We start from the raw sequence: 26,624 nt of genomic DNA on the forward strand, positions 1-26,624 counted from the left end.
GTCTTAAATAGCACAGAAGACAGCAGCTCCTGCAGAAATAACCACAAGTTACCATCTAGAAGTGAGCCAAACATGGTTCTGCTGACCATTTACTTCACTGGACCTTAAATGACTGTTCCCAGAAACCACTTACTGACTTTGGTGCATCTACCTCCCAAATCTAGAGGACACTTGCCATGTGACATCAGAAGATAAGCAAGTGTCTGATCTCCCTACCCCCACTGTCCACCAAACTCTCCACGACCTGTATTCCTTGCGAGTTCTGAGAAAACTCCCCTCTCGGGGCCTGGGACACCCCGACGCAGGCATGGTATGATTTCCTTCTTTCTCTAGGCAGAAGACATGAACAGACAATGACTATTGTTCCTTACGAGGTAAAACAAAACCTATGGCTTCTTCCAAAATAACAGCTCCAGCGAGGGCAAGGAAAAGCCACCCTGCGGTGCCGACAAGCACTTTGTTGAAAGTTTCAGTTGGAAAATTGTGCTTTCTACAGATCCTTGTTTTAGAAATCATGTTTGTTTGCTTGTACGCTTCCAGAAAGGAGGAGAGAGAAGCTAGTCAAGCGGGGCCCCAAATAAGGTCTAAAAAGGAGGATCAGGGTTACATGTCACCATGATTGCTTAATGCCTGCTCTGAGTAAAAGAATAAGAGGGCAACGTGAACATACACTCACACACACGTATGTACACACACGTGCACACGAACCACCCCTCGCCCCCCCAGAGGCATCCGAATCACACTTGCAGAAGCTTAGCAGGTAACTACAGCCATATCCCTCCAGTGACCACCCTGCAGCCAAGACAAGGTCCTGGCAGCCAGGCAGCTCCCATGCAGGCAGCCGGGCAGCTCCCATGCAGGCAGCCAGCTGGTAGCGACACAGCTGATACCAGCCGGGTATCAAGCATCGGTTTCCACGGGGAATAAAAGACAAAACCTTTTGCCCTCTCCATGTCTGCAATGGAGCTTTTAAGGAAGTAAAAAAACTCAAATACCATCTTTCCCCTTGTATCCCGTATTTGAGAAAACTTTAAGATAAGTATTCATGTGCCTGGAACATGGTCCATAGGCCTTAAATTAAAGGTTACTCAAAAGACCTCTTTAGCGGGTCAGAGGCTGACAGCTAAACAGTATGGGGTTTCTTTTTATGTGAATAAAATGTTCTCAACTTGTGGTGATGACTCCTGCACACAGATGGGAATATATTAAACACCACGGAATTGTGCGCTATGTGAATTACATCTCAATAAAGGCCATTTCAAAAAAAAAAAAGTTTAAAAAAGACTGCTTTACCACATTTTTCGTTTTCTCTGAGGTGGTGCTGTACCTGTCAGGTTTTCATTCCTTGTTAACAGTCAGGTGACAACATGTACACTACAGTGGTACTTCCCAGACGAAAAATAAGAAACCCCTGGTCACAATTTTGCCCCTAAAGCAAGATGGCCTTCCTGTGTGATATTCGCTCTGTGCCCGAGGGAGACGGTGGGGGGCCGAGACTGCGCCCGGCGCCTGCAGCCTGGCGCTGACCTACCTGTTCTCCTCCTCCATCTCCTCCTTCCGGTTCATCATGGCCACGATGGCCTGTCGCAGCTCATCTGAGGGAAGAAAGCAAAGGCACGTGAATCGCAGGTCTCACCTGGGACACCGTCCTCTCACCAACCTCCGTTCCGCACTATTCAGAATGACTTGTCTACACAAGTTCCCTTTCCCTTTCAAAAAATAATTCCTGTACGGCCTGTGTTATCTGGTGGACTCAGCTGCTCGCTCTGCTTAGCCACACAAAACAGGACAGGGCAGGACGGGCCAAAACGTGGAGGTGCTGCCGTGGCGAATGCACTCGGCTGCTACGGAAAGAACAGGTGTGTGATTCCTAAGTGCTTCTCCAAGTCTCTGCCCCTGGACAACATCTGGTTTGAACAATTACCAATTCCCCGTGTAGCTGTTTCTCCACGGTCAGACAGAAGCACAGCAAGTGACATTTGGGCCCATACCGACATAGAAATGCCTCCCCAAGTTTACTAAGACGTCAGGTTTTCCCGCACAGACTTCTATAGCTAGTACACAGGCGACACTCGAAAGGGGGTGCCCCGCTCCCATACACAGTCCCTAATCACCCACAGGGGCTACCCTTCTGAGCACCTGTTCTGCAGGGACGCATTCATCCACAGGAAACCACACCTTTAAAGTACATAACCACTCAGGTTTCCTGCCACATCAAACAGCTGCTGTCACCCTCCATCCACATACTGAAGACACCACTCACTGTTATCCCTCAGATCTCAAGACCAGGAACCTGGAATTTCTCCTGGAGAGCCAGTTGTTTGGGGTTGTGTTTCCTCCCCCCACCCACCACCCACGAGCCCTATAAAGTATATTTCCCTCTTGGGAGGGTTGCTAGGAAGCTCCCAGCCAGAATTACGCACCTGGTGATTTCTGCGGCCATGGGGCAACCCTGACATGCCCCAGCCCTCCCTCTGATCTCCTTCACCAACCTGTACCTCCTTACCAACCTGTGCCAACTTACCTCTAACTGGCCTCACTTTATTGTTTTTTAAATGTTTTAATATGCTGCTTCAAATCGTCTTTTGGAAAGAGGTCTGGTTTGTTGGTTTCTTCCTTTTAGCAAAAATTTGAACACTTACACTTGACAAGCTCTGTTCAAAGACCTTGCTGGCACTATCTCACTTAACCCTTTACACCTAAGAAATGCATGTCACTGTCCCATTCTATTGGGGTCTAAATAAACTGCAAAGAAGGAAAGAAGGAGTAAATGGGGGAGGAAGAAGGCAGAGATAAATAGGTGGGTGTCGCCCCCTCATACTCAGATGCTCAAGGACAGAGGCCTGCCAAAGACCCTGAGGGAGAAATGGGGTGACGGACCCCATGCTGTGCTCAGATGGCAAGGGTGGAGACAAACGCCCACATCCCAGGTGTCATGGGGAAGAAACAAATTATGGGGGCTCCTCCCCAGCCTGCAGGTCGGGCACTAGAAGCCCCTGTGTTCGGATGAGGAGTGACAAACAATAGACCCTCCTCTGCCTTGTCGAACCCACAGCAGACACATCGGCAAGGTGAGGACATACCTAAGAGGTCTTCACCTGGCTTCCCCATTGTACTTTCGAAGGTGTGAAAACTGCGGAGAAACGGGGCCTCCCAAGGTGCCTGTGAGGGGGTATATGGCTCAGGTATCCCCCTCGTGATGTCACCAAGGCTTCACTAAGAAAGATTCAAAAATCACCGAGTCGACCCATATTCACTGAGCAGCTACGAGGTACAGGCACTGCTCTTGGCACCGTGGGTGAGGAAGGAACAAAACAGACCGAAGCCTCGCCTGCTCAGCTGCCTCCTCTCTAGCAGGGGAGACGCTCAAACAAACAAGCACGTAACACTCAGGGTGATGGGAGCGCCAGGAGGAAAACCAATGTGAGGTGAGGTGAGAGAGACTGACGGTAGGCAGTGATGCCATTTCACTGGGAAGGCCTCTCTGAGGAGATGACATGTGAGCAGCGCCTGATGAAGAAAATGTGCCCGCCATGCTTCTATCTGGAGGAAAAACACACAGCAAAAGGCACATGCAAAGGCCCTGAGACAGGTGTGAGCTGGGTCACAAGAGGAAGGCAGAGTGACCGGAAGAAAGCGGCCTGGCACGCAGTGAGGGCGGCATCCAGCAGCCACCAACCCTCCCAAGTCAGGGCGCATGGCGGGGAGCAGGGCATGTGGCCCTGCCCTCGGGAAGCTACGAATTTCCAGGACCTGATGACAGGTCTAGCAGCCACCAGGTAAGTGCTTCAGGTACATTGCCTCCGCGGTGCTGCAGCTCAGCTCTGTGGGAAGCTACCTTCAAGTCCATTTTTCAGGCGTGCAAACAGACTCAACGAAATTAAATGTAATGACAGAGCTGGAATTTCAATCTGAATCTAACTCCAACCTGCGTTCAACCCCAGGAAACAATGATAACTGCTGCCACTTGCACGTAGGGATGGAAGAACTATGATCAATCCATTTTACATGTGAACCGACATGTGTTACAAGTGATGAACCCACACTGGGGCATAACACCCAAAGGTGGTAACACCAGGGCTCACTCTTGGTTCTGTACATTCTGTGGGTTGGGACAAACATGTAATGACATCTACCCACCATTACAGCATCACACAGACTAGTTTCAGCGCCATAAAAATCCTCTGTGCTCTGCCTAGTTGTCCGTTCCTCCCCCAAGCCCTGGTGAAATTGCCTTTTAATCAAAGAAACGACCCGCCAGGCTTCTGCTCAGGGGCAGCCGCACACCACTTGCACGTCTGACTTGCACAAGCGAACCACTCGCACTGGATCTACGCAGGACGAGCTCTCCACAGAGCGCACGGCACAGGCAGGCCTGCACCGCACGGGACAGAAGCACACGCTCCACAGGCACTCAGTCCCTTGGCTCTGCCCAGCCTCCCCTGGAAGGAGCAGCTGCGACTGCAGAAGGGATCCTTATGCTGAGACAGCTGTGTCACGCCCTCTCCTGCTGTCACAGGGAGTTACCTACCCCTTTACCTGGCCTTAGATGCACTCAGCCATGGGGGGGTGGGGGGTGGGGAGCAGCCTCTGCCCCAGGCCTTCCTCAGGGACTCTCCCGAGTGACTTTGATGGTACTATTTTGTCCCTACCCACAACTGTGAGAGCCTCTCCCTGAGTAAAATGCAAACCCAACGGTTTGGTTTTTTTATTGTGGTAAGAACACTCAACATGAGATCTCCCCTCTTAGATTCTAAATGGCTGTAAATAGGCACAATATTACACAGCAGAGCTCTCAAACTTACTCATCCTGCTTAACTGAAACGCACTCACTGAACAGCGTCGCCCCATCTCCCCTCCCCCAGCCCCCCGCAACCACCATTCTACTCTCTGCCTCGCGGAGTCTATTTTTGATTTCTCATATAAATGCAATCATGCAGGACTTGTCCTTCTGTGTCTGGCTTATTTCACTCAGCATAATGTCCTCCAGGTTCAGCCATGTTGTCACATATGGCAGGACTTCCTTCTTTGTTAAGGCTGAATACTATTCCGACATTGTTATTGCATGGATTTCCCGGTCAGAACCCGTCTTTCCTCGTGTTCACCTCCCCGCTACTCCCAATCTGATGAAATTCATCGGGAAGCCTCCGTGACTCCCCTACCCCTCAGGCGAGTTGCAGACTGTGTAATAATTAAACGCCTCTGTCTCCTGCGGTTAGCACACAACTCCTGATACTGGAATCTGAGGGAAAAACCCATCACAGAAAGAAGGCTGTCAGACGGTCCCTTCTGCCTTCCCCACACTGCCATCCCCAACACTCATGGTAAAGGTAGGAAAGGAAACGGCGCGAGAGCTGGTATCCCCACCCCACCCCCCAAAAAAACACTCTTTCAACAGGCTTTCACTTTAAACACATTCACTTTCCTGACTTCTCTTGGGCAGCAAAGCCAGTAGGTAAACATTTAGGTTAAGTCCCATATATCACATAAATATTATATTTCTCCAAGCACCAGTGACACACACTGGCAGAGGCGCTGCCTAACTTGTCATTTTCTCTCCTCTCCCCAGCACCACGCATGCCATCATTGGTTTAGTCTATCACTGTGATTTCCTTCCTCGTTATTACCTGCCACTGCACACATCACAGTGACAACAGAGCAGAGTTTCAGCACTGCAGCCTCAGCAGAGCCTGGCTGAGCCGGGCCTCCGGCGCACCTCGGGCCCACAGGCAAAGGACCATCCATCTCAAAATCAGTCCCTGGCTTGGCTTCAGAGAACCCAACAGCCCATCTGGTCAAGTGCACAGAAGCATGTTAACTGGAACCGTAAGCAATCGATCCGGGATAAAGAGCAGGACTGCAAGTCACTGGAAAAGATGTATCGCCCGTAAATGCGGCCGGCCAGGGCAAGGAACCGTTTGGGGAGCAAGAAACGGGACTTAAAGCTCTGCTTCTGCTATGTATCGAAATCTATTTCCGACAGAATAATTTAAATATGTGAACTGCAGCAATAAAACCTCTATAATATGTGAACAAACATTTACGGCATCTTGTAGCAGCAGAAGTTTTTCTTAACATGAGAGGAGGAACAACTCCGCTAAGGAAATAATCGTTCTGATTTTTTGGGTTTTTTTACTACGTGCACACGTCGAGGGCCAATCTGACAAACCTGCCAGCAGGGCAGCAAACAGGCAGCGTAGAAAGAAGAAGGGGTTTTCTAATCAAATCCCAGATCCCCATGTGTCACCAACCCATGAGACACTGGGCAAATGACTCCCTCTTTGCCTGTTTCCTGGGCTGGAAAAATGGTGCTAATATTGCCGACCTCACGGGACAGGGCAGGGGTCGGCACAGCTTCACGGGATCGCAGCACACTCACTGGATCTCATATTGTCAGGGCTGCTTTCACGCTCCAGTGGCAGGGCTGGGCTGTTGTGACAAAGACCGAGGGGCATGCATGGCCTGAAATATTTACCACCTGGTCCTTTACAGGAAAGGAGTGCTGAATTTTGTCCAAAGGGTCGCCAACCCGTCTTAGGAGAACATCCAGAAGCTCTTCCCTCTCCTCCCCTCCCCACTGTGCCCAGCTCAGGGCTGGAGGTGGCTCGCTGTGGTGAGGCATGTGGCCTGCCAGACACAGGCGCCAATTGGTGGAGCCGCTGGCTCGACACCAACAAGAGACTGTAGACCAGGCTTTAACAGATATGAAACGGCAGTGGAGCAGCTGCTGCCGCAGACACTGCATCCCTCCCCACCTCTTCAGAGACCCCCTCGGCTTTGCATCTGGTCCCTCCTGCTGACCCTGCTCCACCTCCTGCCCTGGATCTTCTTCCTCCAGCCTCACAGGTTCCCCAGGGGCGGCTGCATCCAGAGCCAGGGCTGCACCACCACCCCCACCATGCCGAGGCCCGAGGCTCCAGGCCACTTACACCACAGCCTGAGCCCTGGCTCGGGCCACGGCCTGTCCCCTCGGCTCCCCCCTTTCTCTCCCACCACATCACACCACTCCCCTTCTCATGGGCCTTTGTGTCTCGGCACAGGATGTACCCAGGGTCTGGATGGCCTGGCTGTCTCCTGTTTCAGCTCAGGATCATGTCTTCTGTGATGCCTTCACCCACCTGCTGTGGCAGACCTGTCCCATCTTATTTATGTCCCTCCTCTGTCCTTAGAAACCCCTAGTTCCCACCCACGCCATGCTGCAGCCAGTGGGACCTGGGGAGCTGGCTGAGTCAAACTGAGCCAATCACACAGAATCTTCCAGAAGTATGAGATGGGCCAAGTCTCTGTCTAGAGATGGAGGATGGGAGTGGTGCGTCTCACCCAGCAGCAGACAGTGCTGAGTCGCTCCAACAAGATCCACCTGCTGAAAGCTGAGCCACGGACAGTTTACAGGGGCTCTTTTGCCACCAGATGCAGAGGCCTGGCTGGGGACAAAGGAGATGCAAGCACAGGGCGTAAACCCATCAAAGAGAGGAGCCAGGAAAACCCCTCTGGGCAAGCCCACGCAGCGCAGAGAAAACACCGAGCTCAGCAAAGCAGCTGCCACCTTCAATGTCACAGGCGCCACACAGCCCTGCAGCCTGACGCTGTGGAGACACCACAGAGGAGCCCACACTCTGAAAAGAACCCCTATCAACTCGGTAACTCAGCATTGGCTGACTTGGTCTCCTGTGTACGAATGCAGCCAAGACAAGGCTCTAAGGGCGACATCAGAAACCACGTGGCCACAGGGATGAGAGGCATGATGGAGGGATGGCCCCCAGGTTTCCACAGGACCCCACCCAGCACCAGTACCCCGGGAGCCCACGACTCTCTCTGCCCTTGTATTCTAAACCTCAGTGGGTCCTGCGTCCTCACGGCCAAAAAAGCCCGGGAGAGTTCACCGGATCCCTCTGTCCCTAAGCCGCCCCCCCCCGCCCGCCATGTTTACACCTCCCTGAAAGCTGGGATCTGTCCCGGGCTGGGACTGTTCATGTGCAGGTCTGGCTACCAACGCCCCAGCCCCAAGCCTGGGAGTCCCTTGAGAACAGGGGTCCCAGGGCCCCGCACTGCCCCTGGCCATGGTACCCACATGAGACTCTAGAAAATGAGGCAACGGCCAGATGAACAAGTGAGTTAACAAACGAGGAACTGACTGACGCCCCCGGGAAGCTGTGCCCCTCATTACTGAGCACGGGATGGGCCGGACATAAATGTCAACTGCTTTTAATAGTAAGTTCAAGGCCTCAGCAGAGAATGCTAACCATTGGGTTCACAGCTGTAATTTCCTGCCCCTGTGACAGGGATTCAGGCTCAAATTGAGCTTTTTCCAACATGTGCCTCAGATGGATACACATGAAAGGGAGGGGACAAATTCTATGCATCACTTCCATGACCTAAAACTGGACGAGCCTACAAAACCATTCCCCGCCCTCCTTGGCACTGACCACGTGACTCCCAGCCCCGCCGTCAAACAGATCAGCAGAGCAGGGACCGACCCCCAGCCCCCAGGGACGCAAACATAAACACGGGCGCATCCTCCAGGTAACCCTGTCCCACTCGGCAATGATGACGGGTGTCAAAGGTTCCTACACAAAGCGCTGACACAGGGAGATGGAGGGGGAGCGGGGAGCCCTCCCACCTTCAGACACTAAAGGCTCTCCAAAGGGAAATAATCTTGAGATAAATTGATCTTTAACTCCCTTTGCCAAAGTAAATGGGAGGAGACTCGATGAGTATGACAGCCATATCCGCACATCCGAGCTCGCGTGCACACACACAGTCCCCGTCATTTATTAATACATAGATCTGTGCAATCCTTCTTTGACTTTGTATAGCATCTTTTTCCAAAAACCTCAAAAGAGCCTTTACAAATATTCCCTTGGGGCCCATAAAGCGAGAGCTCACGAGGGCACATGCACAGAAATAAAAAATGTTCTTCTGTGGATATAAACTTAACCCAGACCGTCATTTTTCAAACTTCACATGCTGCTTTTATTTGCAATCTTTTTCCGCCTACCCACTCCCTTTCCTTTTATCTCTAAGAGGAAGGATCTACTCTATTGAGCTCCAAACGTAACTTTTAAAATCCATCTCAGGCTGTTCTAGCTTACTGTTTTGTTTCTCCTGCCTCCTCACCTCTCCCCTGCCCACCTCGAGTTTCTACTTTGCAATTTGTTATGATGGAAAAAAAAAATGCTCCAAAATATGTTCCCAGTGCTGGGGTGGCCAGTGGCCCCCACGCATTGTCTTCTGTATACCCAGCAAGGCAGAAGGCACTGTAAGTACACAATCTCATTTTATCCTCACAATATCCCCAAAAAGCAAGGCTTACTGCACCTATTATATGAATGGGGAACCAACCAGAGGCCCAGAGAAGGGAAGTGACTGCCCCCTGCCACACAGTGGGGAGGTGGCAGGGCAAGGACCCGCACTGGTCAGCTGCCCTCAGAAGCCTGTCCTGAAGCTGTACTGGCAGCACCAGGCCAGCTGTCCCCTCCCACGGAGCACATGTCCTCAAGACCCTCACCACTTCCCAATGGCCTCCAGCAACTCCCCCAAACTTCCTCTGTGCTCTTGGAAAATCAGCAATCTGATTAAATCTGTACCACACACACACACTCCACCCCTCAGCTTTAAAACTATTGTTTCTACCATGTTTCCCTGAAAATAAGACCTCACTGGACCATCAGCTCTAATGCGTCTTTTGGAGCAAAAATTAATATAAGACCCAGTCTTATTTTACTATAATATAAGACTGGGTCTTCTATAATATGATAGTATAATGTAATATAATATAATACCAGGTATAATATAAGACCAGGTCTTATATTAATTTTTGCTCCAAAAGACTCATTAGAGCTGGTTGTCCAGCTAGGTCTTATTTTCAGGGAAACACGGTATATAATCTGGAAAGGAGAAGAAAAGGATTGAGGAACCCCTGAGAACAGACTGAGAAGTAAAAGAAAATCACAAGTGACAGAAGAAAAACATCTGTAATATCTTAAAGTTCTAGACCCTCACTAACTTTTCCATGCATGTAATTTGGGGTCCTCCTGCTCAGTCGTCTGTGTTCTCTCTCTCCCTCCCTCTCTCCCTCCCTCTCCCTCACACACACACACACTCACTCACTCACTCACTCACACAGTGCTTGTTTATAATGACTTGTAGTATGAACTTTAAGGCAGGTGTCTCAAAAGCAAATGCGGACAGGGCCACATAGGTAATGACAGTGGACGCAATGAAGTCCTCAGAGGGACGTGCGATGGTGGGAAGAGGGTCCGGGTCCCTTCTGCTGAGCCCACCCAGGCGGCCCCCAGGTCTCATTTGTCAAGAGAATCCGGTTTTATACAAACCAATTTTAAGGTTCTTACCAGGCAGGCCCAACCTACCCTGGCGATGAGCCACCTACCTTGGGACCCACCCCCAGCCCACCAGTCAGCTTGAACAGGTGAAAATAAACAGCACAAATGTGCACAGCCATTTCTTTTTTTTAATCAGCTTTCTGTCCCACAACAGAGAATGTCAAAAGTATGGAGTTGGAAGGAGGCTGAGGAGGTGTCTGATGGAAGCAGAGCCTCCAGGAGACAGGACAGTGGTGACTGGACAGCTCAGGGCAGGTCCCCAGGAGCCTCCACGTGATTAAATCAGGGACCAAACAGGGCCCCGGCACCCCCGCCCTGCCCCACTCAGAAAGGCCCAGAAAAGACAGGACCTGGGCACTCATGAAATTGTCAGATTACTCCAAGTAACTCGGGGCAGGGAGGTCGCTCAATTCCAGACATTGCCACATATTTCACATCTAGGAGGCAAGTAGTAGTCTCTACATTTAATCTCTAAAGTTAAAATAAACAAAAGGCATCAGCACATCATTTAGTTTCAAAGAGGTATCTGCCAGAAGAACTAAAATGAGAACGTTTCGAAGGTTGATTCAAGAAGAAGAAATAGAACTGAGTGACTTATCTGGCCAGCAAGAAGAGGGAAGGGGGTGGGAGAGGGGTACAGTTGTGGTTTTTTAAAATAATGTATTGAGGTAAAATTCACACAATGTAAAATCAACCGTTTTAAAGGGTACAATTCAGTGGCATGTCATACATTCAAAATGTTGTGTGACCACCACCTCCACCTGGTTCCAAAACAGTTCCTGACACCACTCCACAGTAAAACCCCTTACCCACGAAGCAGTGTCTCCCACGTTTCCCCCTCCTCCTGGCCAGAAACCACTAATACGCTTTCTGGCTCTATGCAATTTCCTTTTCCAGATGTCTTTGTGGAAAGTTCCTCAGTTGATTGCAACATCTCCAAGCTAGGAGATCCCAAGCCAAAGACGACTGAGCCCAGCAGCAGTGGCAGCAGCTAACATACAGAAACTCCTACCGTGGGACAGGCACTGCCCAAAGGACTTTACAGAAATTACCTCAATCCATTCTCCCAACAATCCCCAAGGTACATGCTGTCACTGTTCCTATTTTACAGATAAGCAAACTGAGGCTCAGAGAGGTTAAATAATCTTCCCAAGGTCACACAGCTAGGAAGCAAGGTCTTCACCACCAGAGGACACAACCAGATGGGGGAGGCCTCTGTCCTTGGTCCTGAACAATAACAATGGTTTCTCTGGGGAAGTTTGCGAGTGTTTTCCCTCTTGGGGGAAAGGTGGCTCATACATGTACCCCAACACTCAGACAAACCTTATTAACTGTTCCAGCCTGATCACAGATGTGTCCATGAGGAGCACAGTCCACGTCAGAATTAGACATTAAAGGGGACACAGCACCCCCAGAGGACGTATGGGGTTTTCAGTGTTAGGTGAGCATGCCAAAAGGGAAAGCGGATGAAGAGCGAGGAGACAGGGCCTCGGGTTCCAGCTGCCCCTCTACACATGACAATATTTCAGCTACCGAGAACCTGAAGGATAGTCTGGACTTGACTGTATAAAAAGAACCATGAGTGAAATTCTGTGTAAATTGTGTCATTAAACCCTCCAAACCACCCCATGAAGCAAGTGCTAGAATTAACCCCACTTTATAGATAAAAGAAACTGAGACACAGAGATCAGAACACAGGCCATTTGACACTGGGACCCACAACTACAGTTACCATGTGATACTGTCTCCCCAACCCCACAGTGGGATCTCAGAAACAGACCAGGGTTCCATGCTGGCTCTGTATTGTACCCCAAAATCACTGTGCTCAAGATGGTCATTGAAAAGACAGAGCCTCAGCAGGTTCCGGGCAGAGTCAGCATGGCCACTGGTTGTGGACATGCTCTCACTCCGCTCATAGCATCTCTCCTAACAGAGCTGCCAGGAGACCTGGAGACCATCCAATCCCGGGAATCCAGTGCTGCCTAAATGCCATTGTGCCCCTGGACACTGAAGGGGTGACAGCAATAACATTCCCTTATTTTACTAAAGCGGGTTCCTATCACCTGCAACCAAATGAGTGATATCTCATAGCCTGCAACTTGGAACCTACACTGAGTTGGCAGCAGAGCCAGTGCGATCAGTAAGCTGGGATAGACACAGGATGAGAAGAGGGTATTATAAGCAAAGACATGCGATGTGAGGACAGGTAACAAACAACTCCGAGTCCACGGCTTGCTCAGCCACTAACTGGCAAGGTGCTCTCGGCATTTCACACCCACTTTGGGTCTCCGATGTTCAGTCTGTAAAACAGGAGGTTAGACCAGCTGGTCCTCTAGCCCCTTCTAGCTCTGAGAGATGCTGTGATTCATCAGGAGTAGGAGACGAGCCTTTCCAGTTTCTGGCTCCCGTAGCAAATGTGGCATGGAAGGCGTCCCCGTCATCTGCTCCTGTCCACTGGCTGGACAACCAGCAGAAATGTGACCGTGACCTGTCGAAAGCCCTGGGTCTGCCATGGCCTCAAGGGCTGTGACACCAACATCTGCTGCAAGTGGCTTCATGCACAGCAGGGTAGTGGGGTTAACGGATGGCAGGGAGGATTAATTGCGTGTGAAATGCCCATAAATAATTAGGATGTCAGCTGCACAGCTTCCTTCCACCCTCAGGCTGTGGTATCATACGTACGGGCAAATCTCAAAACAGACCCACACACATAATCTGCAATTAATTAGACGCACCGGGCCACTGAGAGGGCACAGGCAGATTTCACACCAGAATGACTGGCACCAACGCCGGGCTGCCCTGCTCTGCATCTCAATGCCATGATGGCTGTTCCACAGAACACGAGCTCCACGCCCCAAGCTGGACTGGCTTCCAGTCACAGCTCTGCTACTGACCTCCTGTGCAGCCATGTGTGGGGCACACACCCTCTCTGGTTCTCAGGTCCCCCACCTCTGAAATGGGCGTGATGGCACCTGCCACCCACCTATAAGGTTATGGAGGTGGATCAAGGAGAGAGGGGCATGAGGTGCCCTGCCAGTGCAGGATGCCACGTTCACGCCTGGCTAAGCAGTCACCCTCCAGTCACCCGTCAGCCACGGACAGCAGGGTAGGGAAGCAGAATGATGCTCCCGAGTTTACCGCCGAGGCCAGTGAGGCCCCAGCAGGCACAGTGACAATCACACCCAGCACCCACGAGGCCAGGAAACATGGGAATCGCTTGGCTCTCCGGACACCGAGCTCACCACGCTGTCCGTGAGCATCGAGTTTCCCATTGCCGCTGCCAAATGCCACGAGAACTCTCTCCAAGTCCCCGATGCGGAGAGCAGAGGAATCACTAACCTCAGGTGGAATACCAGGGGGCTCCCTTCACCCGGCAGGAAGGAGATGCCCGGGGCGGGTAAAGGAGACGCCTGCACTAACAACAGCATGGGCAGGACTAGCCATACTGGAGAACGGACGTCATGGTGAGCTGAGCAGCCAGGGGCCTTCAGCATTCGTGGATTTTACACTGCACTCCTAGTTCACCTTTAAAACCCAGCTCAGACATCCTCTCCCGCAGGAAGCCTTCTGGAAACTGTAAGATGTAGCCAACACTTCTCCCTGCTGGGGCAGCCTGAAGACCTTCACTTTAGCTTGTACAATCTCTCCTGTTAGTTGGGGAGTTCTGTGCAGGCAGCATTCAGCCCATGCCCTCTGGGTTTCCCTCCCATGACCGGCCAAGCACAGCTCTTGCCAGCAGAGCAGGTGTGTGGAAGGGACTAACCAGACCTGGTCAGGACTTCAGCAGCCCAGGGGCCAGCAAACACCGAGCTCCCTTGTTTCCCCCTTGAAAATGGATATAGTATTTGGAACAGAGCAACCATCTTGCAAACGTGAGACAACAGGCGTTAGAATAACAGCCAACAACTACCGAAGCTAGAGCAGAAAGAACCTGAACCCTTGGTGGCACGGAGCTGCTGAACCACACACCAGCAACCCCTACCTCGGGGCCTCCTGTCAGGTGAGAAACAGGCATACCCCAGTCACACTGCGAGCTCAGCTCCAGGCCACCACCACACGCTAACGGAGCAAGTACCACAATAAAGTAAGTCACAACTGTTTTGCTGGAGGCGCTGACCTTCAAGTTGTAAAATAAACAGTACTATCTGTGAAGCACAACAAAGCGAGGTCTGCCTTTTATAATAGGGACTCGGTTAGTCCCTATTAATGGGGATTCTGATTAGTCGCAGCTGAAAGCATTCCTACCTGACTCACCACCTCCACAGGGCACCCTTCTCAGGCCCACCTGGAGGTCAACAATGATGACATTGATGCCCTTGGCCTCTGAAGCCCTCCCCGGGGTCACCCCGACACTGAGCCCAAACCCCACTCAGAACTGAGTTTCCTGTCCTCTCCAAGCTGCGGAGTCCCCGTCTGTTACAATGGGGATTGCATTACCTATGCCACGGTCGGCCCTGGGGACTGAAAGAGATAAAATACTTGTTTGGGTGTCAGAATCACTCACACATAGTAGGTCCCCAATATTCACTCATTTCCCTGGGAGGCGGCACAGCACAGCCAAAAAACACAAAACAAACAAAAACAAAAAACTCCAGCTTGGTGCTTGTGGGGGTAGAGCCCCAGAAAGTAGTTTCCAGGCTCTCGGCCTCACATAGACAGGTGCTGGCTCAGGTAGTAAATGGCCGTCAGCTGTAACCAGTGAGCCATTGGCCACAATATACCTGCTGTGGCTACGCTAGCAGAGGAGAGAATGGGGGCTAGCAAGAAGATGGCGGCTGGGCTAGCAAGAGCGGATTGCAGAGAGGCGGATGCCGCCAGCGAGAATATAGTGGTATGACTCCCCTACCTATGGCTCCGTGGGTGTTCCTTTTTGGCCTCACCATATCCTGCGTTCTTGTGTGGGGAGCGGGAGCAGAGACCCCACCGGACGCCCCGCACGACAAATGGTGCAGCAAGCAGGGTCTCCCGCATGACAGTGCTCCGATGGGCTTAGGTTTGATACACCTGGCTGTCAATCAATTACCAGCTGTTTCACCTCAGGCAAATGATTTAACCCATTTCCTCACCCATAAAATGGGGAGATCGATATTCACCTCCTACGGCTATTTTGCGATTAAACGAGAATGAAGGGACCGAGTCAAGCATCCATAGGCACTGGAAAGCCAACCCCTCCCCCTCTCCTGTTCATGCCCCCCACCCGGGAGAGAATCCCCCCACTACACATCCTCCCAGGGAAGCCCGAGGACACGGCCACATCCCCTGTGTGCAGACAAGTCTGTGCAACTAAGCTCCTTTCAGCTCCCTTTCTGGGACAGGAGCAGAGGGGAGGCAGGGAAAACAGGGTAAACAGGCTGAAAAGCTGCTCGTGGCAAAAATAAATGGTCAACCCCTAACTCGGCCGGGGGCTTGCACCTCACATCAAGTGCCGCCCAAGAGAACCATCTCCCTCTTTCATCTGAACCCCAAAGCCACAGAGGAAGGCGCTCCTGCTTTCAGAGGTGCAGTGGGGCCTCGGACCTCATCCCCAGGGCCACCTCCCATTCCCCGTCTGCCCCAGGAGGCCCAGCCAGGAACTGAGCGACACTCCCCAGGCAGGCGGCAGGCCTCCGTTTCCCGCGGACCTGCGGTGTGGGTGTTCCCTGTGCTAAGAGTCACAAATCCTGGGCTGCTTCCATTACTCACAGTGACTCCTGGCAGCGACGCTCCAAAACACTGTAGGGGAGCGGAGGCTGCGAGGCGGAGGCCGGCAAGCACAGGCTACTGACTGGAAGCCGGAAGCCGTGGGCTTCCCTAAATAAGAAGGCGCGAGGCAGGGACCAGGTGTTGTGAATGAGCATCAGGCCCCAGGCAGGGGGCTCACGGCCCAGCCCAGCTCCCCGCAGGAGGAGGTGCTGCCCCCCCAGGTCACAGGGCCTGTGCCACACAGAGCACTGAGCGGGGGCCAGCACCCAAACCCAGGCCCCTTCCTGCCACCCAGCCACAAGTCCATTTTGTGGACTTAAAACCAAGGTGGGAGGGAAGAAAGCCAATTAGCTCGTGGCCTCTCGCTGGTCTCCACCTGGCAGCCCTGCCCCTCCCTCCTTCACTCTCAAATTCCCAACCACCTGCTCCAACAAGGGCAGCTCCTTGGGGACCTGGGCAGCTCCGAGTTCTCTCACCGCTGCCTGCCCTAGGCAGTTCATAGAGCCATACACCTGGTCTACTGTCGTCCCCTCCCGGGAACACTCACTCACTCATCCACCAGCTCTTCCCGAGCACCTGCTGGGTGCCACACATGGCACTAGCCCATGGGGATTCGGGGACCCTCTCACAGAGCTTCAGACCCCCAGGGGAGACAGATACTAAACACAGGTAGAAATTGTCGGGCGGCCCAGTTGACTCAATGGTTAGAGCGCAGTGCTCATAACACCAAGGTCGCCAGTTCAATTCCCACCTGGGCCAGTGAGCTGCGCCCTCCACAACTAGATTGAAAACAACGACTTGACATGGAGCTGATGGGTCCTGGAAAAACACTGTTCCCTAATATTCCCCAATTTAAATACATATGCAAAGAAATTCTCACAAACTGAGAGAGATGCTGGGAAGGGAAAAAATAAGGACCGAATTACGTGAGGAGGGAGTGGTCGGACCAGGCTGAGGAAAAATAAGGTGAAAACTGAAAAATGACTAAATAAAAGTCCTTCAGGTGGGGGGGGGGGGGGGGGGGAGGGAGAACATTCCAAGCAAAAGGAAGTCCCTGCGGCAGCGAGAAAGACTTGTCAAGTCTGAGAGGTGCCCGAAGGCTGGCGTGGCTGGAGCTCACACACAGGGACGCAGTGGCGGGAACTCGGCATTTGCCCCAAGCATAGAAAAGGCCAGAGTAGGGTTCTGAGGAGGGAAGTGAGCTAGGGCGAGAGCGTTGGATGTGCACCTGTGTCCCACATGCCCCGACGGGCCACCATCTCACTCAAAAGAATCCGTGTGCAGTGCACACGACACTGTCTGTCTTTCCAGGAATCCTTGTGCATGTTCCATTTTATTAAAACTGTGGGCCTCCAAGGAAAAATACCATTTTCTATTAATAGTCAGGTTTGCTTTCTTAGCTGCCAGCCTGTCTTCACAGGGCTCAAGTCTGCAGACCCTACACAGAAAGCCGCCATGTAAACTGAGTCATGGCACAGAGGTTGGCGTTAGACAACAGAGCCTCGTTTGCAGTGATCAGCCTGGGCCTTACTCTTGCCGGGGAGCCCAGCCTCTACGTCTTCTGCAAATCAGGGGGATGAAGCGGCCCACCCTCCCTCTCACACCTGCTCCCCATAGTGAGACGCTCTCCTATTCTCATGACTGGGGTCAGCAGGCTGAGGCAGCACGGAAAGCTCGTGTCTGCCTTCCCTCGTGCTCTAGGATCTGAGACATCTGCGTAAAACCCACTCATCTGGAGAGATGAAAATCTGTGCCAAGTTCCCTCGTGGGAGCTAGAAAATTCGTCTTTACTCAGACTAATGCATGGTCACCATGGTGGTAGCAAGTGGCACTAAATGGGGAGGACTGGCGGCTGAACCCCATGAGGGTGGGGCCAGCTGAGCAGAAGCAAACAAATCATATTTCCCCCTCTCTCCTGCCTCAGGACCCCAAGCAGGGACATGGGAAGAGTCGTCGTCCTAGACCTGATGCAGTTTGAGACAGGCAAGCTGTGGCTCCAAGAACCCCTCCCACCCAGCTCGCGCCCGACACCAGCCCCAGCTTCCAGAGGGGCAGCCCTTCACCATTTTCAAGGCCCCCGCAAACTTGACACTCACTCTGCCCTGTGAGGAAAGCAGGTGAGGGCAATCACGCCCATTTCAGAGATGAGGACGTTGGACACTAAAGAGGTTAACCCTGGGCCTGTAAGCATGCCCACGCCCTTCTCATAGGAAGCTTCTAGAGTCTGGGGCTGGCTTTCTACGCTGGAGAACTGGACGGCTTCCTACCTGTGCGTTCTCTCTGTGCTCCAGTTGGCAGCAGCTCTGTGTGGGCAGGCGCAGTGGACAGTGCCATAGTGAGGCCACAGCCAGAGAATGGAGGCAGCTGGGCAAAGTGACCAAGCCGAGGCTTTGGCCTTGAGCCGGAGTTCAAATCCTTGCTCCAACAATCACCAGCTGAGGAACGCTGAGGAACGAACGGAACCTCCCTCGTCCCCAACCGTGGCATCTGGACTCGGGGATACAATCACCCAACCCACAGGTTGTCGGGGGAGGTAAGGAGTTACAGACTATACGCTCAGGCGCTCCTGCCAGCTCAGTGACATAGCAGATATAGCCTGGAGGCCTCTTACCCCGCTCCTGAAAGGAGAGGCAACACACTTCCAAGACTCACAGGGTTAAGGGGTGGGGCCAGGGCCAGCGTCCGGCGCTTCTGGTCTCCATGGTCAGTCCAGACAGTTCCTTTCTTATGGAAGTCACTCACCAAGTCTCCCCATAGCCTGGCCCAGCACGGCCCTCAGAGGGGCATCAGGGCTGCCAGCCCCAAGAGCAAGGTGCCAGTCTCCCCCAGACTCACCCAAACCCTTCCACATTTCCCTCAGTTCTCCTCAACGACTGTCACACAAGGTTAGTAAAAGTCAACTTCCTCTGCCACCAAGAGGGCTTCTCGTGTCCAAGGATTGTCCAAGAAGATCCTGGCCTTCTGATGCCAAGCCCATGTGCCATCTCAGCTGGAGTGGCAAAATTATCTTCTTGGGGACAGCAAACAGCAATTGACATATCAACAGGAAAATCTCTAGGGCTCAACAATAACCTTTCCCTTATTCCTGTGTTTTTCTCGCAATCCCTAATACACGTCTACATCTCATTCAGGGACTGTCTATCAATCCGCGAAACAAACGCCATGGCTGAAGTCATTGCATAGCTTCCTTGGTACCTAATTCTATCACTGACAACAAGGTCTTTAATCGCTCTGGGCCGCAGTCTCTTCATTCCTAAGCTGGAAAAAGAACCCCTTCTTGCAGAGTCCTGAGAGGAGGAGGGAGGCGGGCGATGAGGCCACGCAGAGGCCTGGCCTGTGGGGGGCAGTCAACACATGGTCACCTACTAATCACCCAGAAGGCGCCCAGCACCAGGTGAGATGTTGGGGACACACCGACGGATGAGAGAAGAGGCACGAGCCATGATCCAGCCCCTGCCCTCAAAGAGCTTGCAGACGTGCGGGGACGCCGATAGGCAAACAGGGTGAGTACGGAGCAGTGTGAAGAGAAGCAGAGATGTCGCCAAATGTCTGTGGGGCAGGAGGGTCAAGAAATGCTTCCTTAGGGGAAACACTGTGCAAAGGCTTGAAGAGTATGTGGCTGGCCCCTCAAAATTGGGTAAGCCCCCCCATAACAGAGAAAACTGCTTATGTTAGGCATTGTACACTCAGCTGCCTAGGGGCCCAGGAGGGAGCCAGCCAGGTGTGACTAGGAGCAACCGGTGATGGCCTTCTGACGTGGGCAGCCACTATTTGACACCTGCTGAATGCTGTGCAAAGATGTCTAGTGGTCACTAGATGTTCTGATGCTTTCTAACTGAGGTCAAATGGTTTGGTTTGTTGTTGGGTTTTGTTTTTGTTTTTTTAACATGAAAATCTCCCAATGGTTAAATATTGGCAACTAATTCAAAAAATGTTTTCCACACACTGTGCAACCCAAACAAAACCCTCGGAGGACCGCCAGTCAGACACCTATGGGCTATAAGCAGATGCAGAAAGTGAAGGAACCACATGGGAAACACAAGAGAACCGCCAGCTGTTTATATTTCATTTCAAGATCAAGGATGAAAGGAGATTAGTCTGGAACATGAGCAGGGGCTGCTCCTGGGGGGGACGGGCAACCTCTGAAGGATCAGTGCCCCCTACGGCGGGGGCCACATGAATCTCGACACACGATAAAATTTCTCACTTCTACACACATACACACAGAGACACAATGGCTCGTGTAAAACCTGGTGAAATACAGATAAGGTCTGCAGCAGTGTCAGTTCCTGGTTTTGACAACGTACTGTGTTTCTGGAAGATGCTGTCATTGGGGGAAGATGGGGGAAGGGTGCGTGGACTTTCTCTACTATTTTCTACAATTTCTTGTAAGGCTTAAATTCTTTCAAAACAAAAGAATAAAACTACATATGCCTCAAAAACAGGTGCCACGGTCAGACTGACAGTGTTGTCCCACGTGGAGCAGATGCCAGTGGTCATGGACCCATTTTCCTCTTTTTCTATAGCTGGCCACAGGGCCACTCAGAGTAAAACATGTCCCATCTTCTCCTGTGGTCACATGGTTAATTCCAGCAACAGTGAGGTAAGTGGCAAGTGATGTGACAGTTGAGCTTGAACCTTTCCAAGGGGCCGTGCCTGGTCTCTAGCAGAAACGTGAGTGTGATGGACGTGTAGACATGGTAACATCTGAGAAATGACAGAGCAACCAGGTGAAAGGGGACCGCGTCCCAAGCTGTTATGTGGGAAGAAATGAAATTCTGTCTCATTTAAACCAGGGTTATTCCAGGTCTGTGTTACAGTAGCCAGAGCAACTTCCTGCCTCACACACTGCCATATGCATTTCTTGACAAAGGAATCAACCCATGAGCAAGGTGACTTTTCAGTCCCAACCCTCAGCCTGCACAAGCCGGGATGAGCAGATGAAATTTACAGAAGCCAAACTTCTCAGGTGCCTGGTTGGAAGAGTGTCACTTAAGCTACGACGATCGTGCTTCAGCGTCTCTGCCTCCTCCCTGATGGGACACAGATGGCGGTGCTCCGTCCCTCTAGACGGGCCGTCTTAGTGAAGATGGATGACAGAGGGACTCCTTAGGAAAGCAATCAGTCCTTACCTCCTCCCACGCTAGACCAACCAGCACGCCCACCGCTGAGCTCTCTATTAAATATGGTTGGGGGTCTCTCAGTCCCAGCTTCTCAGCTCAATCACCTGAGCTTAATATCTACACAAAGAGAACTCTGCCAAACTCTCCTTTCCAGAGTGATCGCTCCACTTCAGGGACTGCGGCTCCACGGTGTGACAGGACCATGCTGACGAATCTAAAGGCTTCTGGGAGGGGAGGGGCGAAGGGACAGGAATCCACAGAAACACAGACAGCACTTTTTCCCATTTTTTTAGTTTTCCATTGCTAACATATTACCCAAAAAAAGACATCTGCTGCTCTACGGCATCAGGGCTACCCAGAAGACAACTAATTGAGACTAAGGGTCAAGTTTCATTAAAGATATATTGGTGGATTTTTCTCCCCAAAATGCTCTTTTCATATCAGATTCTTAGCACAGTCCCGGCTTCATATTTGAGTTAACTGGCTCTGACTGTGAGGCAAATGGCTCATCGTGTCACCTCACGCTCCAAGGATTGAGGCAGACTTCCCAGAAACCCCCCCAAGTAAGCCTTCCTGCATCGATGAGCCAGACAACTGGCAAAAAGAAGCGTTCATAAAATGCACGTCATCCAAGTTCAGGGCCAAGTCAACACACCTGCAGAGAGGCAAACCAAGTTGACATTCCCAGCAGACGTGCGGATACTGCAGTAGCAAGCCTCTGGCCTTTTTCCAGTTCATTTTCCTCAACGCAATTTGTCTTTTGGACCTGTCTCTGGAAGGTAAAGAATGCTCTGCACATAAGATACAGCAATAAAAACAAGAGTCACTAACTATTTTTAACAAAGATTTGCGCCGAAATATGTAGCAGATTTCGCGTACTCACGGTATTCAGTGCGTCAACTATTTCGTGTGCTTATTATATAGAACATTTCAACTACAGTGCGTGAAAAGGATGGCACCGACCCAAAGCTAATCCTGGAGTGATTCTGGATGATGCCACGTCACCAGGCAACGTGGGTGGCAAGAACTTTTCTAAAAGCACTGGCCTCAGAGAAGTCTTGCAAGGGTGAGCTCTGTGTCTGGTTTCCGGTCAGAAGATTCTCCTGGCCTCTAAGTGCCCAGAAGCATCAAACCACACCGTGACTTTCAAACAAGGCAACTGTCAGATGGTCTGGGACCAAGTAGCAGCCACAGTTTCAAGGAAACAAATTCTGACTTTTTGCTGCCACATCTGGAATGAGCGCCTGAGATGTGGGTTTGCAACTTCAGGAAACTGAAGTGAGTACCGGTCCTTTTTTCCAACTAACTATAGTTCATCTTTTTGTCAGCAAATTTTAGAAGGGCCCTAATCACAGTTAGGCCTCTAGGAATGGATGAATAAATTCATTACAAGAGCACCATGGGGAGATAAATGGAAACAAGGAGACATTAAGAAGGCACTTTTCTTTTTCATTATTATCAAGGGACATCTGTGACTAATGAAAATTGCAAATATAAAATGATTAGAATTAATTAGGGGGGTCGATAAATTGTGATTAAGAAAGGGAGGCACACAATGAGAGGGAAACTAACAGTCTGAAAGGCAAAATGGGGCAAAAAGCTACCTTAGGACGTCTGGATTTAGAGGAGGGAAAAATAACAGTCTTGAGAAAGAACAAAATCGGTTGCTTCCTTCAGCCCAGTGGGGTGCCCACAATCCCTTCCATTCTAGCAGGAAGCTAATTGATCATTTCTAAAAAGTGCTGATACAAGAAATGGTGGTTAAGGAAAAGCACTGAGCTGCAGAAGTAACCGCTCAAAGATTAACACTCTTAGTTCCAAGAGGAACAGGGTTAGAAGTGAGATGGGCCACAGCCAGGACTTCTAACCGTGGGTATGTATTGTATTGACCATTTCCATAAAAAACCCCACAGGTCATCGTCTTAAAGCAGAGTTCCAGACCCTCCTCCAAGTGACGGCATCTGCTCCCTGGACCATGACAGTCATCTACCAGCTGCTTTCCGGTCCCAGCCCACCCCCCAGTCTGCCCACTCTCCACCCAGTGGCCAGAGGCCCTTTAGGACATAGGTCAGACTGTGTCACTCCTCTGCTGGAGAGTCCCCCGCGGCTTCCCAACTCACTGTGAGTCAAAGAGAAAGCCACCCCTACTCGACCTCTCTGCCCTCATCTCCTCCTGCCCCTGGCTCATTCTGCTTAAGCCACACCCAGGCCGTTTGCACTGGCTGCCCCTTGGGCTGGAAACACTCTTCCTCCAATACCCCCATGGCTCCCTTGCTCACTCATCAGGCCTCCTCTCAGCATCCCCTTATCATAGGGGCCTTCGAAGATGGTAGGACACAGCAGCCCCTCTGGCCATGCTCCAGCTAGGTTCTTGTTCAGCTTCATTTTGTTTCAGAGGACAGAGCGTCACCTGAGATATTGATTGACGTCTGTGGTCTCCGTGCTCCCCCACTAGAATGTCAGCTCCACATTTCCTGCTATGTCCCTAGAACATTGGCTGTCGCCTGAGAGGGATCTAGTGCCCCACAGAACATTCGGCAAAGTCAGAGACATTTCTGGTTGTCACAGCTTTGGGGTGGGGGGTGCTACTGGCATTGAGTGGGGAGAGACCAGGGATGCTGCTAAACATCCCACAATGCACAGGACAGCCCCCCAACAGAGAATGATGCCACACAAATGTCAGCAGTGCCGAGGCCGAGACCCCCTGCCCGAAAGCGCAGTGCAGTTCCTGGCACATAGTCGGCTCTCAGAATTTGTTGAATAAATGGCTGAGTGATGGTGAAGAGCCAGAAGCAGGAGGGCACAGAGCTGAGGAACCTCCCGTCGAGCACCTGTGTGTGTACCCTGAGTCGCCGTCACTCAGCTACTAAGAGGCTGCCTCGCGGAGCTGTCGTGAGATCAGACGAGGGAGCTGGTGCCGCGTGTGACAGCGGCGCCTGGCACGCAGAGCTCCTCCAGGCCGTCCTTCTCACCGAGTTCCCGCTCCCTGGCGGGCACCGCACCACAATGCCCTCGGGAGGAACGGACTCGTGCCTGGGGTCCTCAGTCAAAGTCCCCATCAGAACCAGCCAGGTGCGAGGTATCAAGGCACAGAGAGAGGGCGGGCTGCGGGGACAGATGTGCCAGGGTCCTGCAGGCACAGGCCCCTCTGGGCTCTCTGCTTTCTGCCCAGGAAAGCCCGACGGATGAGCGTGCCTGAGGGAAAAGTGCTGCGGCTCCTCCTGAATACGGAGCAAGTCTAAGACCGGGAGGGCAGTGGCGCGGTCAGGACCGCTTCCTTCTCAAGGCTGGCGGGCCTCCAGCAGCACGGGGCGCCAAGGCCAGCCAGACACTGGAGAAGGAGCCCAGGGGCGAGGGCACGGCCGCCTAAGATGGGCTGCGTCTGCTCCTGGTCCCTGGGCCTCCTTGTTTCTTTCCACTACCTTCCGAATTCTTGGCCGAGTAAGAAAACTCAGCTGGAGAGTGTGTGTGCGTGGGGAGGGGAGAGGCCAAAACCCACCTAGGCCATGGCATCCCCCCCTCCCCCCACCGTAACGTATGCGTCCAACGAAGCCCCAGCACGTGTGCACCCGCACACAGGAGGTGGTAGGCCAAGGGTGACAACACGCTGAGCTGAAGGCTGTCACCTACTGCCCAGGACCCCGCGGCACCAACTTGCTGTCCCCTCCTTCACCGAACCCAACTTCCCTACTAGGTCTGAACCTCCAATCAACAGCAGTGCTTCTACTTTCCTGCTTCAGGGAAAAAGAGGAAGATGTGGGTTTCGAGAAAGATCTGGGAGAAGGCGGCACGATAAAATGAAACCCAGCTATCAGTGAGGAGGGTCGTGGAGTTAACGTGCAGGTCATCAGTCAGCTAGCAGGTTCAGGCTTTATTTTATCAAATGCCCCAATACACCTGTGAGGAAGAGGTTATGGATCCATTTTGCAGACGAGAAAACAGAGCCCAAGAGTCACCCACCCGCGATCACGTAGCTAAAACAGCCTGAAACCTAAATGTCTCTTCCCTAGTGAGGTGCTCGCTGTTGGAGGAGAACCACCCTGTCTCTGACTTTCCCTTTCCACATGGAAAAGGTGCCCCCCCCCCGTTCCCCACCCCTCTCTCTCTGCCCCTCACTCACTGCTCCCAGGAGGGAGGGGTGACGGTCTCGCTCAGAAGCCTGGGAGGAGGGACGCTCAGCTCAGCCCTTTGGGGGTTCTCTCTCGGGGACCCCCCACTGCTCGCCCACCCATGGGGTACGCTCAGGAGCTGCGGGGGGGGGGGGGGGGGTGTCTCCCATGACTTGTGAACTCAGGGCTGACATATTTGCAAGTCCACCTGCCCACAGGTGTACAGCTGTTTCCCAGTCAGCTTTCTGAATAACAAAGCTACCATTTTACTCAGCATCTCAGTCTGGAAGAGGCGACAGCTCAGGAAGAACAGGCCAGAAGGGGAGCGGGAAGGGTGTTCAGGCAGAAGGACGAGCACCACGAGCACATGCGCCTGCCTGTGCGCAGGGGCCCCGGTCACTCGGGGCTGCTGCAAAGCACCGTGACAGCCTACCAAGCACACGCGCGGGAAGGTCAAGTGCAAGCGCAGCGCTCTGTCTGACCCCATTCGGTCTGGCAGCTGCGCTCTCCAGATGCCCAACTCCAAAGGTTAGAGTCCCGGGCGGGTGTCCCAGGGGCTGAGACATACTCTCTCCTATGTCCCATTAGTATCTTCTGATGTGTTCCCGTGTAAATGTATTCATGCACAAACCAAACATTGAACAGTAAATTTTAAAGTTACTATTTAAGATCCAGGGGAGGAGGGGAAAGAGGAGGAGGAAGAGTCGAAGGCAGGGGGGTGGGGGGACAGACGTCAGTCAGAGGAGGAAGAGGAAGAGGAAGAACTAGGCTGGAACCCACGCATACGCACCCCTCCACTTACTGACCAGGCCTTCTGTGTGCTCAGCACTTCACAGGCGGGTATTATTCACCTCCTTCTAGAGCTAAGGAAATGGGGGTCCGGAGGGGGGCTGACAAGCACAGCAGACAGCAGGGCACCATGTGAGCCCCTCCATGAGGCTGCAGGGGCAGGGGTGTCCTCCCAGCCTCACCGCTCCCTCCCCTTCAATGACACAGCACAGGGTGACCAGCCCAGCCAGGCTACCCCCCACCCCAAATTCAAACCTAGTAACTGGCCCAGATGCAACTGTGCAAACCGAGCTGCCCCGGCTCTTCTGCTGGTACATTTCAAACAAGTCTGATGGTGCCTTATCCCCTGAGCAAGGAGCCTGTTTTGGCTCAGCTCTGAATTGCATGAAACTGTTACATAAGCTGTGCCAGGCCAGCACAGAGAGAGAGAGGGAGAGCGGGAGAGAGAGGCAGGGAGGGAGGGAGGAAGGGAGGGGAAGAGGGAAGCAGGGAGAGAAAAGGGCTACTAGAAAGCTCAAGACCAAAAGTCAATGGTAGCTGAGGGGGTCAATGAGAGCCCCCACCTGAACGTTTGTAAA

At 52.3% G+C, this 26,624-nt stretch overlaps 1 protein-coding gene across 4 annotated transcripts in view; it reads right to left on the reverse strand.

Moving 5' to 3' along the window:
• Window positions 1-26,624, reverse strand: part of SNX29 (sorting nexin 29) — a 426,403-nt gene that overhangs the window by 326,518 nt on the left and 73,261 nt on the right. For all 4 annotated transcript variants that reach the window (XM_074322948.2, XM_019715145.3, XM_088801234.1 and 1 more), the window contains one exon: window positions 1,532-1,595. In XM_074322948.2, the coding sequence (XP_074179049.2) occupies window positions 1,532-1,595 (64 nt within the window). The remainder of the gene's footprint in view (window positions 1-1,531; window positions 1,596-26,624) is intronic.

This window comes from Rhinolophus sinicus, chromosome 10, assembly GCF_057876585.1.
Source record: "Rhinolophus sinicus isolate RSI-liver-muscle chromosome 10, RSI-T2T, whole genome shotgun sequence".
Lineage (NCBI taxonomy): Eukaryota > Metazoa > Chordata > Mammalia > Chiroptera > Rhinolophidae > Rhinolophus > Rhinolophus sinicus.